The 13765-nt window shown below is 38.8% G+C and overlaps 1 protein-coding gene across 1 annotated transcript in view; it reads left to right on the top strand.

Annotated features, from left to right (window-relative positions):
- The window catches only part of ENOX2 (ecto-NOX disulfide-thiol exchanger 2), a 63084-nt gene that overhangs the window by 14373 nt on the left and 34946 nt on the right, over positions 1–13765 (top strand). Inside the window, exons 3-4 of the mRNA XM_047082005.1 lie at positions 5984–6190; positions 12088–12321. Coding sequence (XP_046937961.1) covers positions 5984–6190; positions 12088–12321 — 441 coding nt within the window. The remainder of the gene's footprint in view (positions 1–5983; positions 6191–12087; positions 12322–13765) is intronic.

Genomic DNA, 13765 nt, shown 5'->3' with positions numbered 1-13765 from the left:
CTTCCTTCTAGGCCAATAAGAAATCTAGGAGGCTGCATCTCAGAGGACTGAATTGGGAGAAGAGCTAGTATGTCACAAGAGAATTAGGGAATGCAGAATAAGATGGCCTTGTAGGCCTTATCTGCCAGCTCAAGTGGCCATTCCTGGATTTGTGTTTAGTGCCTAGGTGAATGAATGGCACTGTTGTACCCTGTCTCTTCCTCTTAGTGCCACTGTCCCTACAAATGGGCAATGGACTTTTTTCCCTTTCATCCAGTGTGTTGCTTTTGGATTAGGGAAAGCTATGCATCACTAATTCTACATTTTTTCACTTCAAAAGCCACGAATTTAGGCATTTCCAGTGTTAAAACCTCCTGTTTATGTAAAGGTACAATCCTGCTGGTTTAATCATTCATTTATCACATAATCAGCTTGCCCTAGGCTTTCATTGTCTCAATCAAGTCTAACGTAACAGGATGGCTCATACCTTGTAATGTCTAGGTTGGGTACAAGAGATGACTTTACAGGATATTCAGTCTCTGAATTGCCAAAGAATAACAGATACATTGTGTATAACACATAGACCACATTATTGAGTGGTCTTTAAAGGAATGTAGACATACACGGCTTAAAGAGGCTCTAACTTTTGATTGTCTCTAGGAAAAGAAACAGATAAACATCCCTCAAATACATTTATCTTTCCCACGTACAGTCATGCCTTCTTGAGTCTGAGCTGGAAGAGCCAGAGCGAGAGGGAAGCATTTTACCTTCATGGCTCAATACTTTTTTTCTTCATCTCTGTGTTAAGAATACTGACAGAGCAATTAGTACCAATAAAGTTGTGGCTTCAGGGAAGGAACCTGGCTTTGGAATTGAATTAAAAACTAACACTCCTGACACAGCTTAAAGTGAACTGGTGTTCTGTTTCCTGTTTAGAACTTGGATTTTGTCAAAAGGGGGCTCAGGTTAATTGTGTGGGGAAAACACAATGGCTAATGGAGAAGACTCCCTCTGTTCGGTGCTGAAAGCATGGCAAGTGCCGTTTTTGTTCACAGCCCCACACTGTGAAAGTGTGATGGGAAGAGCAGGGATTTGGTACGACTAAGTCACTTAACCTTCTCCAGAGCCTACCAACCTTGTCTGATAAGGCCTTGATTATAAACCCCGGTATTTATGCCTACCTCCGGTATATTCTGGTTCTGTCTCTGGTATATTCTCTTGCACTCAGTGGCCTCTCAACAGTAAGGTCCTGTGATCTAGGGACTCTCACAGTCTCTTTATGCACCCATCCAATCTGCTTCTGTCTTGTTGCTTCATTAGACAGTATCTTTACCATCAATTCCTTCCCCCCTCTCCCACCTGACACTTCATCCAGGTGCTTGTCACATATACAGAACCCAGAAGCCCCAAGGTTCCCATTGCCTACAAGTGCCAAGTCCAACTCCTGACTTCAAAATTCACTGGTATGCTTCATGTGACTCTCTTCAATCCATTGTTTCTACTTGCCACGTACCCATCCTTTTAGTCAAGTGCAGCTGCTTCCCAGTATCACACTCCTCTTCAGCCCAACTGCAAGCCTACCTTCTCCTGGAACATTTCCACGTGGAAGATATGGAAATTAAAACAACAGTTAATCATTCATTGCTCTAATGCATTTCCACGTAAATATTGGGTGGTAGGCCCAATGGGTAATTTTTAGCCCTTAAATTACTTTATGTCTCTACTATTCTTAGTACTAGTAATCCCTTCATCCTTCTTGAAACATTAGGTGATTTGAAGGTGTAAGAATGACTAAGACCACTAGAGAGGTTATATAGATCAAGAAAGGATGACAAACAAGCTAAGTGCCCTGAGGAATTACAACATTTGAAAATGTAAAAGAGAAAGAGGAGTTTGCATTTCTGTATACCCAGTAGCAGCAAAAGTCTTCTTTACTTGCTGTTTCCAGTTCTTTTCCAATTCTCTTTTAAATCTTCATTTATGCTCTTGCCCCACTCCTCTATCAAAACTTCCCTTGTTTAAGAACTCTAGTGACCAGGGGCACCTGGGTGGCTCAGTCAGTTAAGTGTCCGACTCTTAGTTTCGCCTCAGGTCATGATCTCACAGTTGGTGAAATCGAGCCTACGTCATGCTCTGCACTGACAGCGTAGAGCCTGCTTGGGATCCTCTCTCTGCCCCTCCCCCACTCACGCTATCTCTGTCTCTCTGAAAATAAATAAACTTTAAGAAAAAAGAATACTAGTGACCTAAATCTAGTAGTTAGTTCTCAGTTCTCTTCCTAATTGACCTAATAGCCATATGCAACACAGTTGATTACTCCTTAGTCATTGGTATACTTTCTTTACTTGGCTTTCAGGACACCACACTATTGGTTTTCCTCCCACTTCAGCTGATAGAGCTTCTACATGAAGAGGTTGCATTTGGAATCTACTGTCAAGTTAATAGTAAATGAGGAATAAATGGTGGAATATCATCTGCTATCTGTGTACAGGGACATGGGAAAGCACCCAGGAGCCAGAAAAAGAGTGATTTTTTCATTTTACTGTATCAGAACAGGCCAACCTCATTTTGTCTCCTAGGGCTGGGTTCTATAAAGAAAGTTAGAGAAAGTGGGTAAACTGAGAATTAATAAAAATTCACTAGTCTTCTGATTATTTCCAATCAGTTGGAATTACATTAAAATATATCTGACCCCTGCTGATTATCGAGGGGGCCTTCAGTCTTAGGCATCTAATAAAATCAACTCAAACACTTTGCAGTATGTAAATTCTGGCAAACCAGTTGAGTGATATGTGATGCTCCTTTGAAAAGCAAGATGCAAGTGGTTTATAGGTTCTCCATGCTGTCCCCTGCCTCATTTCTCAAAGATCAGCAGTGACTCTGATCTTAATGCTGATTGCCCCAACAGAGCTCCCCAGAGTAGGTGCTTAGTTGTAATTAGAATTGCTAGAAGTTCCTCCTTTTCCATTACCAGAGATTAAAGTTTTTTTTATACTCTCAGTTATCTTGAATCATTTTACATGAAGTTTTCTTCTTCTCTGTCCACAGTAGTGATTGGGTATTACAAAAGTTCAGCACATTACCTGATTAATAGGTGGACTTTGAATTTGCTCTCCTATGGAGTTATCATTGCTGTGCCCAGATCACTGTATTTCAGTGGGATTAGTAAATGAGGCCCAGACAATAAAGTGCTTTGAGCTGTTAATTAAAGAATAAGTACTGTCTACTAAGGAAGATAGTACAGCCCATTGCCTTGTTTGGTGGCATACACCTAAATCTCAGTGAATGCTATCAAAGAGACTTTCTACATTTACCCAAGGAAAACAAATAAATCCCCAGAATTCTGGACGCTACTTAGTGGCTTTTATGCTTTCTTACTTAGCAGTTACCACAGAATAATCACAGCATCTAAATAGAGTGATGATTTCATCACAGAATTTTTGAATCCTACAAATGTAGTGAGAAGAAAGAGACTTTGTATTTTCTGTGTTATATGTAACTGCATCAGTAACCAGATATTCCTTAGAGTCTCTCAGTGGACCAAAAGGTAGACCTAACTACGCAAACTTAAATAATATAAAAAGGTGAACATTTACTTCACAAAAAGATTCTTTACCATCAAATTCCTTAAATAGTAAACTTCAGAAGGATTCTGTAACAGGATTTTAGTCTAAAGCCCTTGATTTGAAAACATGGCTCTAACTGTAGGGGTGCTCTTGAAAATTTTTTACCTATATAGTCAGTGGCTAGATTGTGTTCCATGGTCAAAACCATATGTCTCTTCACAGCTATAGATTCCTCTATTGAGAAGAGTGATTCCTTCCCAAACCAAGCCTTATCTGAAGATTTGGCTAAAACAAGGAACTGGGAGTTTAGAAGTCCAGGTCTTAAGCTGCCATTCCACCCCAGTCTTGTAGTAGTGCTTTAGAAAGCCCCAGATTGGTAATCAGAAAATCTGGGTTCTATAACAGTATATAATAATAACACTACAATAATGACCAATTGGGAGCCTATCAAGTGCTAGGCATTGTAGCACTTGCAATATAGACAGTAGATTATCAACTATCCTACAAAAATCCTTGTAAGGTAGAGGACAATATCCCAATTTTAAAGATGAAAGAATGAGGTACCCAGAGGATATGTAATTTTCAAAAGGTCATACAGTTACTAAGTTAAGGTTTAAATCCAGGTTTACCTGCTCCAAGTTCATATTCCTTCTCTTTCTATCCAATTTGGCGACCTTGAATGAGTCACTCAACCTCACTCAGCTAAGGTTTTTCTTTGTAATATGAGAAGTCTAGACCAAGCCAGTGGTTTTCAATCCTAGCTACTATTAGAGTTGCCTGAGGAGCTTTAAAAAAAATAATGCACAGGCTATACCCCAGACTAATTAAATCATTCTTTGGAGTGAACCCAGGAATTTTTTGTTTGGTTGACTCCCAAGTTGATTCTAATGTGCTGTTGGAGTTGAGAATCACTGGAACTGTGATGTTAGAATCCTTTCATTTCTTAAGAACTCAGAAGCGGAAGTCTTAAGAGATTCTGGACCTCATTTCCCTTTTTTTTGGCTAAAAACCACATTATTCCAGTGCCCATGACTAAGACATTTCAGATTCCTGCTCACTAGGAATCTCTTCCTTTTCCCTTTAAATTTCTCCTATGGAACAAAAGACCAATACAGCGAGTTTTTGAAATTACAGAATTTTTTTTATTAACAGAAACTTTATAAGTTCCCTGAATGCCTTTATCCCTTTTATTGACTAAATAGAGGGGAAGAGAGCATCATGAGAACCTGATTATTCTGAGCCACACTGATAAGACAGACAGTGGTAGCAAAGTGAGAAAGCTAGAGATGCTTATACCCAAGGAAGCTCCCAAATCATCTGCTTGCCAACTTGGATAAGTGTCAGGTGAAGACCTTGGCCTAATCTACAAGTGAGACTCATTTATTTTTGCATGGGAGCAGTAATCACTAGTTGAGCTCTCCAAATCTTGAGCTGGGAGAATTGTTGTGAAGAGCTGAATGGAAAGAATGGATTACACAAAATAAATCCTTGCAGATAACAAAACCAACACTAAAGAAACCCTTGACCATCATGCTTTGTTTTGTTGGGCTATGAACTGTAGAATTTTGTTTGGAAAATGCTTGGATACATATAAATAGCAACAAGGATCTAGCAGATCCAACAGGCTTTATGTGTAAGATGAGTTAGTAGAAAGCATATTTTTTTTTAGCAGAGGGAGAATTATCTCATTACATAGGTTTTTAATGACTCTCTATAGCCAAATTGATCTCACTTTAGTTAATGATTTCCCAGATGAGCTTACTTTCTCTGCTGTCTTTCATACTTCCCTCTAAATGCTGCACAATTGACTCTGGACCTCACCCCTCCAGCAAGGAATTTGAGGAAAGACTTGCTGATATCAAAAGCAAAAAACCTAAAAAAGATGGTTTATAGTCTAGCTGACTTTGTCAGCCAAACCATTCTGACACTCATAAATATTTTTGTAAATGTTTACCCCATCATTGTCAAATTAATTCTGAAACAATTATTTCAGTAACCATGAACAGAGGGAATTTAGTAACTATCAACTGAATTAAACAACCTTTTTCTCAGGAACCTTGGTTCTGAGAATTCCTGAAAGTAAGAATTTAAAGTGAGTGGGATGTCCCCCCACTAACTGTCTTCTTAGCAAAAACAACTGAAAATTGGGCATAGCTGAGTTGTCACAACACAAGAACAGAATTAAAGAACTCTGGATGGGACAGGCAGATGGGTCTGAGTTTTTATCATTTGGATGTCATGGTCACCAAACCATTGAATAAAATTATTTTCGTGTGCTGTGGAGGAGAGATGAGTACCTTAGAGGCCACATGCTTCTGGCACTCTTAGGCAAAAGTCTGATGGGGACAGTAGGGCTATCTCTGGGATATGTTAGATTTCTAAAAAGGTCTGTCCCAAGCAAACATTTTAATTTCAAATGCTTTTGCAATTCTGCTTAGATCTTCCACCTCCTGCAACTCGAGAACGCCCACCAGGGTGCAAAACAGTATTTGTGGGTGGCCTGCCTGAAAATGGGACTGAGCAAATCATCGTGGAAGTGTTCGAACAGTGTGGAGAGATCATTGCTATTCGGAAGAGCAAAAAGAACTTTTGTCACATTCGCTTTGCTGAGGAGTACATGGTGGACAAAGCCCTCTATCTCTCTGGTAGGTGTTTAGTCATGAGCAGTGTGCCCACCGGGCACAACGCAGAGATTGGAGATCAGTGCATTTGTGGCAGATAACATTTGGGCTTAATGGTATCCCCTCTTGCCTTCAGAGATGGAAAATGAATGTTTTCACCCAACTTCTTCCTTTAAAGTTCTTTGATAGTTCTCAATTGTATCCGTTGTCCAAAACTCCTTACTTGTAACATCTGAAGGCCTTAATGATCTGTCTTACTTCTCAGTACCATCCATCTCCCAGTTCTTCCCTCACATACCATGTCCTAAGCACACTAAGCTAATTGTAGTTCTCACAATGTGCCATGGTGTCTTATGTCTTTTCCTCTGACTACAATTACCTTTTCCATCCCACCTCCCATGTATACATTCTCACACCCCAAAGTTCCAGCTCAAGCATAACCTCTTCTCGAAAGCTTTCTCTGACTTCTCTCCCCACCATGCCCCAGGCTGTTCTGGGCAGACCCTCCTCAGCACTTCCCTAGCACCCAGTGTTTCCTGCTAGCATGACTCCTATAACACCATGCTAGAACTGTCTCTTTCTGTATCTGTCTTCCTGACCAGAGTATGAACTCCTTAAGGGAAGGGACCATGTTTTATTTAACTTCAAATCCCCACTATCTAGCACATAATCTGGCACAAAAGCAAATGCTCAGAAATAGCTATGGAAGTCAGTTAGTTATCAAATATTTATTGACAGCTAGGCAGAATGCTAGGTTGCTAAGGATACAGCAAAGACCAAGATAGACAAACTTCCTGCCATCAGGGATATTACATTCTGGAGATGGTATAATATATACGTAAAAAATAATTAATATCATGTACCAATAACTGCTATGAGGAAGATTAAAATAGCTAATGTGCCTAGCATTGTTAGGAAAGCAAGTCTTCCCTGTCATTTGAATTGAGATCTGAACAATATGAAGGGGATTGCCATGTGAACATCTGGGAGCTGAGCATTCCAAAATAAGAAAGAGCAAGTTAAAGGCCCTGAGATGAAATGGACTTGGCATGTTTAAGTGAAAGAGACAAGGTTAACATGACTGGAACATTGTAAATGAGAGAGAGGCAGTGAAGGGAAATGAAGTCTGAGAGGTAAGAAATACCAAACCATGTAGACCCTTATGATGTATAGTAATTAGTTTATCATTCTGGATGCAATGGGAAGTCATTGGAGGATTTTAAGTAGTAGAGTGACATAATCTGATATACATTTTAGAAATATCCCTTCTGTGTAAAGGACAGACTGAGGGCATGGGCAAAGGTAGTTACTAGAAGATAAGTCAGCCAACTGTAGCATTAGTCTAACCTAGAAGTGACAGAGTACAGATAGTAAGAACTACTTTGCCAAAAGTCTCTTATTCATGGTAAAAGTTCAAATTTGGGGAGACTGAGGCAAGGCATTACAATTGGAATGATTTCTGTTAAATACTATAAAGTGAAGCCCTTTGCTTTTGGGGTGGTTTCAAGATAAAGTTTCATGGTTGATCCTTTGCTTATTTTGAATTGGTATTGTTCTCTATGAAGCAGTGGGCAAATAAGACTAAAGGCAGAAGACAGGGTAATCTGAAAGGGCATAGAACAATTAACAACTTCCTTGCCTAAGAGTAATTGTTTGGAGGAACTGGGTCCAAGTGCTAGACATTTTGGGGTGGCAGAATCTTCATTCATATAACAGGCGCTTGTTGGACATCTCCTTTGTGTAAGCTATTGTGCTGAATGTTGTGCAGAGAAGAAAATGAGTAAAACCTAGTTTTTTCCCTTAATGAAGTTAGGGTTAGTAGGCAGTCATACATTTATTTGTTAAAGAAACATTTGGGGGAGGGGAAGGAAAAAAAAAAAAAAGAAACATTCAGCACTAGGCATTTCTCAAGACACCAATAAAACATACTCAGTGCTAATAACAAGACTGAAAATAATGAGGGCTGAAGTATGGACAAAGTGTTTGGGAAGTTCAGAGGAGAGAAGGGGATGGGGACAGGGAGAGAAAATGTCTAACTCTTGACCATGGGAGTATTGAAAAAGGTACCATTTGAACCAAGTCTTTGACAAAGAGAAAGCATTTGCATATGGACAGTGGGGCAGAGATACAGCAAAAGCAAAGGTACAAAAGTGGTAAGTTTTAGTGAACATTCAAGGAAACAAAGAGTAGTAGTTTGTGTACTGACTAGGCATGAAAGGAGAAGAGAAAACATGAGCTGTTAGCACACTTTGAAAGGTTTAATAGTTGGGTCTTTACACCTCGGGTAATAGGGAAATGATGAAGGAAATTTTGAACAAGATAATTGTTTCTGAAGGATTAATCTGACATCTCTGTATAAAAATGGATTATAGGAAAACAGAAAAAAAGTTGAAGGGAGATCAGTTAGATGCCTGTTGCAACAGGCAGAGAAAAGGTAATGTGTGTTTGAAGAAGTAGCCTAGTAACATGGGAAAGGAGAGGAGCATGCAGATGTAAAATATTCTTTTTTATTAATTTTTAAAAATTTTAATTACAGTTAGTTAACATACAGTATTATATTAGTTTTCGATGTACAATATAATGATTCAACAATTCCATACATCACCCAGTTATCATCACAAGTGCCCTCCTTAATCCCCATCACCTATTTCACCCATCCCCCCACCCATCTCACCTCTGGTAAACATTAGTTTGTTCTCTATAGTAAAGAGTCTCTTTCTTGGTTTGTATCTCTTTTTTTCCCCTTTGCCCATTACTTTGTTTCTTAAATTCCACTTATGAGTGAAATTATATGGTATTTGTCTTTTTCTAATTGACTTATTTTGCTTAGCATAATACTCTCTAGCCCCATCCATGTCATTGCAAATGGCAGTATTTCATTCTTTTTTATGACTGAATAATACTCCATTGTGTATATATACTACCTCTCCTTTATCCATTCATCTATCAGTGGACACTTGGGCTGCTTCCATAATTTGGCTATTGAGATGTAGAATACTCTTGTTACATTTGCTAAGTGCTGTAAAATCTAAATGCTAAAGATTTGACAGCACTTAGGAATGATAATAGAGCATTCCACTATAGACTATTTTAATAAAAACTTAAAGGTCTTAAAAAAAACTCTGAACAGCTGTACATAAAAGATGGCATGCTGCTCAGGAGGTATCCATCTAAACATCATTGAAATCTCTCGGCAACAACCGCCTCCTGGAAGCATTCTCAAGGCTGCCAGAGGAAAGGGGATTGCAATCAATGATGTGAAAATAGCTAAATTTTGCCCTTTAAATTTTAACTTGCTCCCTGAAAGCTCATAAGTGCTAGAAATCTCCTGAATTGCTTGGCTGTTCTCCCACATTAGAAAAGGAAGAGGTTAAAACAAACAAAAATCCTTTAGAAAAGGGGCTACATTTCTACATTCTGTAGAAATAACCACTTTTTTTCTATTGGAGTTTGAGCATCTTTGGGAGCTGCCAGTGTGCACGGTGCACCAACCTCATAGCATCACGGTATATGTCATGTGTTCACACCAAGCTTTTGTATCATCCTCTCATTTGATCCTATCCATGATCCTGGAAAAATAGCCAAGGTAATCATTAATAACCAATTTTCTGATGGCTCAGATGATCAAATAAGATGACTGAGTGTGAAAGTGCATTGTCAGTTGTAAAGGGCCCTAGCAGAATGTGCTTATTTGGAATGCATTTATTCTTCTTTTGAAAAATAATGTGTAGCAGTTTGAATGTTAATGGGCATTATTCTTTATAACAGCTTTATTGAAGTATAATAATTGACATACAATGAATTTCACATATTTCAAAACTACAATTTGGTATTATTGACACAGACATACATCTGTGAAACCATCACAACAATCAAAATAACGGACATGTCCACTTCTCCCAAAAGCTTCCTTCATACCCCATTTGTGATCCCTTCCTCCTACCCCTCCCCTCTTCTCTCCCCAGGCAACTACCAGTCTATTGTCTGTCAGATTAGTGTGCATTTTCTAGAATTTCATATAAATGGAATCATATATTATGTATACTCTTCCTTGGTATAGATTCAAATTTCCATTTGGTATCATTTTCCTGTGCTTGAATTTTCTTTAACATTTGTTATGGTGCGAGTCTGCTCCTGATGTATGTATCAACAATAATTTATTCTACCTTTCTTTTTGAAAGATATGTTGTCTGGATGTAGAACTCTAGGTGGACAGTTTTTTTTTTCCTTATGTTACTTCATTTTTTTCTTGCTTGTATTGTTCTCAATAAGAAATATGATGTTATCTTTTTGTTTCTCTGCACATAATGTGTCATGTCTGTGGCAGCTTTTAAGATATTCTCTTTATTATTGATGTTGAGAAATTTGATTATTATGTGCCTGGTATAATATCCTTCATGTTTCTTGTGCATGAGTTTCATTGAAATTCTTAGACCTCTGAGTTTTCATTAAATTTGGAAAGTTTTCTACCCTTATTTCTTCAAATGTTTTTTTTCTATTCCCTCACCTCTCTCCAGTCAAGGTCCCAGTTGTGCTGTATTAGGCCCCTTGAAGTTGTTCCAAGCTTACTACTACTCTGTTCATTTTCTTACAGTCCTTTTTCTCTGTATTTCATGTCGAATAGCTTATATTGCTGTGTCTTCAAGTTCATTAATCTTTTCTTCTGCAGTGTCTAATTTGCCATTGCTTCTATTCAGTGAATTTTTTTCAACTCAGACACTGTACTTTAAATCTCTAGAAATTTGACTTTTTTGTCTTTTGTGTTTCTAATTAATATGGTTAAACTTTAACTTCTTCAGCATATGAAATCCAATTATAATAGTTATTTTTGTATCCTTGTATATTAATTATATTATGTGTATCACCTCTGGGTCTGTTTTGATTGGATGAGTTTTTAAATGTTTCTTATGATTTTCCTCATTTTTTGAATATTGGATAATTTTTTATTGGATACCAAACATTGTGAATTTTACCATACTGGGTGCCAGATATTTTTCATTCCTGTAAATATTCTTGAACTTTGTTCTGGGATGCAATTAAGTAACTTGGAAAATCTTTTATCCTTTTAGGTCTTGTTTTTTTAAGTTTTGTTCAGCAACACCAAAGCAGGATTTAGTCTAGGGCTCATTTTTCTCCACTAACTAAGACAAACCCCTTCTGACTACTCTACTCAATAATCTATGAATTATTCATTTTTTTCTGCTCTGGCTGGTGGAGAGAGGAACTTTTCCCAGCCCTGTGTAGGCTCCAGGGATTGTTACCTCTAATACATGGGTAGTTTACACACACACGCACACACACACACATGCACGTGCGCGCGCACACACACACACACACACACATATCAGTATGCAGCTAAAGAATAGTGGAGGACCCTCTGCAGATCTCTGAAGTTGTTTCTCTGTATAGCTTTCTTCTTTCTAGTACTCTGCCATATAAACTCTGTCTTCCGTAGTCTCCCTGGATTCCTAGTTCAATTTCCTCAACTCAAGGAGATCACCATACTTTGACCGAGTTCCCCTCCCTGTGCTGAGAATTCCAAGTAGGCCCCATGCTACAAACTCAGAGCCTGACGCAAGGCTCGAACCCATGAACCATGAGATCATGACCTGTAAGGCTCATTCATAATACCATTACCCATTGACCCTTCCTCTTACCTCTGAGGTAAGGTGGCAGATGGAGGAATAGAACTCCTGTGAGCAAGATTGACCCAACCCATAGAATAATAAACTGTTATCAGAAATGAAACTACAATCCAAGTCTTTTGATGGTTCACCTTGCTAGTTAGTAGTGGGAAGAGAATTATGTGGTCACTTTAAACTGCTGCATCTATATCTGAAACACTGAACTTGGAAAAGTACTTACCGTTGCTCACCCACTGAGCTGCTCTTGTACCCCTCTCCCTCCCTCTGTGCATTTAGGTTACCGCATTCGCCTGGGATCTAGCACTGACAAGAAGGACACGGGCCGGCTCCACGTTGATTTTGCACAGGCTCGAGATGACCTGTATGAGTGGGAATGCAAACAGCGCATGCTAGCAAGGGAGGAGCGCCACCGTAGAAGGATGGAAGAAGAAAGATTGCGCCCACCATCCCCACCCCCAGTGGTCCACTATTCAGATCACGAATGCAGCATTGTTGCTGAAAAACTAAAAGGTATAGAAAGCACTTGAGCTTTGTGATTAAAAGAACTCTTTCCTTTGGGGAAACTTAATAAATACATTTGTACCATTGGCAGTTATCCTTTGAATTTCCCGCTAACGGGTTCTAAGCATTTCTTATGTTGTAGTCTTCCAGATAGAGAGCTGTACCCAGTAACTGAAGAACTAGAAAATTTGTCCCTCACACCTGTGTCTCTGCTCCTCCACTGTCTCAAGGGATGGCGATTTTCTCTCCACACATAAAATGACTAGGATGAAACACGTTTTTCCTGCCTTTGTGCATCAGAGAATTTTAGCTGTGATTCATGACTTGGGACCTGTAAGCATCCCATTTCATTGTAGATAACAAGTTAGTTTTGAATTCTAAATCAGAACAATATAACTCGATGTAACCCTGGAAAACTCTGGTAAAATTCCCTTTTTACAGATGAGAAAATGGAGGCCCAGAGAGTGGTCACAGTGTACATTCTTAGATGACTCAAAGACTTAGCTACCACAACCAAAAGAGGACTTCTTTAATCACTTAAAATGGCCAACTTATTTCACATGGGGACCATGGAGACTTTGAGACATGCTAAATAGGACAATTCTCCCTTTAGTTTTTATTCCTGTTACCCTGCTTGACTCTCAGAGCCATTATTCTAATTTAACATTAATCATCCTGTCTGGTCTCCTGTGTTAGTAGTTCAAATCCAGTCTCCCTCATTCTCCAAGTTTGGCTGATTTTATTGGATGAATGCTGGTGTCCCATTGATCTTATTGATGATACCAACCCAGCTCTAATGGCATGAATTTTCCCTGCTTCTTGTGCTCTGGACTCAGCAAGATGTTGCTAATTCCACTTTCCAAATAGGTCTCACTCACCAAACTTGTTTGCAACATATAGCCTCAGGGATTCACACATTTATGAAATCCTTTGTTTGGATTGATTTTGTCTTCACATAAGAAAAAAGAAGATATATACAGCATACAGACACAGAAATAATGATACATTTTGAAAAGTTAGAAAGGCTGAAAGCATTTTTTTTAAAGTCATGTTTATATAAAACCAAACAAGTCAGTCTGAATTTGTTTTAAAGAATGAGTTTGCTGATTGTGTAGAGTTCATGCAGAAAATGAGCATCAAACATAAGACTGTATGCAAGTAATGAAATAAAAACCTGCTCTCAAGGGGAGGCTCACCTCTCATTATATGTCTGCACTGAAAAATGGCAAGAGGCAAGAAATTCAGATTGCAGTGAGAGCTATTTCCACTGGACATGAGGGTTCCTGGCCAGAGAGGCATGTGGAGCCCCAGAACAGGCCTTCAATGGGATGCTAATGGATTCTCTCTCTCAGGAGCCTTTAACAACAGAATATACTAAGTGTCTATCTCAGGAAGCTGGACCAGAAGCTTTGGATAAGCTGTACTATTATTTTAACATCAGAGAATAACTCCT

The sequence above is a fragment of the Lynx rufus genome, unplaced genomic scaffold (assembly GCF_022079265.1).
Source record: "Lynx rufus isolate CCGP_SWC_20201006 ecotype Redwood Valley unplaced genomic scaffold, mLynRuf1.p SCAF_19, whole genome shotgun sequence".
NCBI classification, from domain to species: domain Eukaryota; kingdom Metazoa; phylum Chordata; class Mammalia; order Carnivora; family Felidae; genus Lynx; species Lynx rufus.
This window is presented reverse-complemented; position numbering and strand designations above follow the sequence as displayed.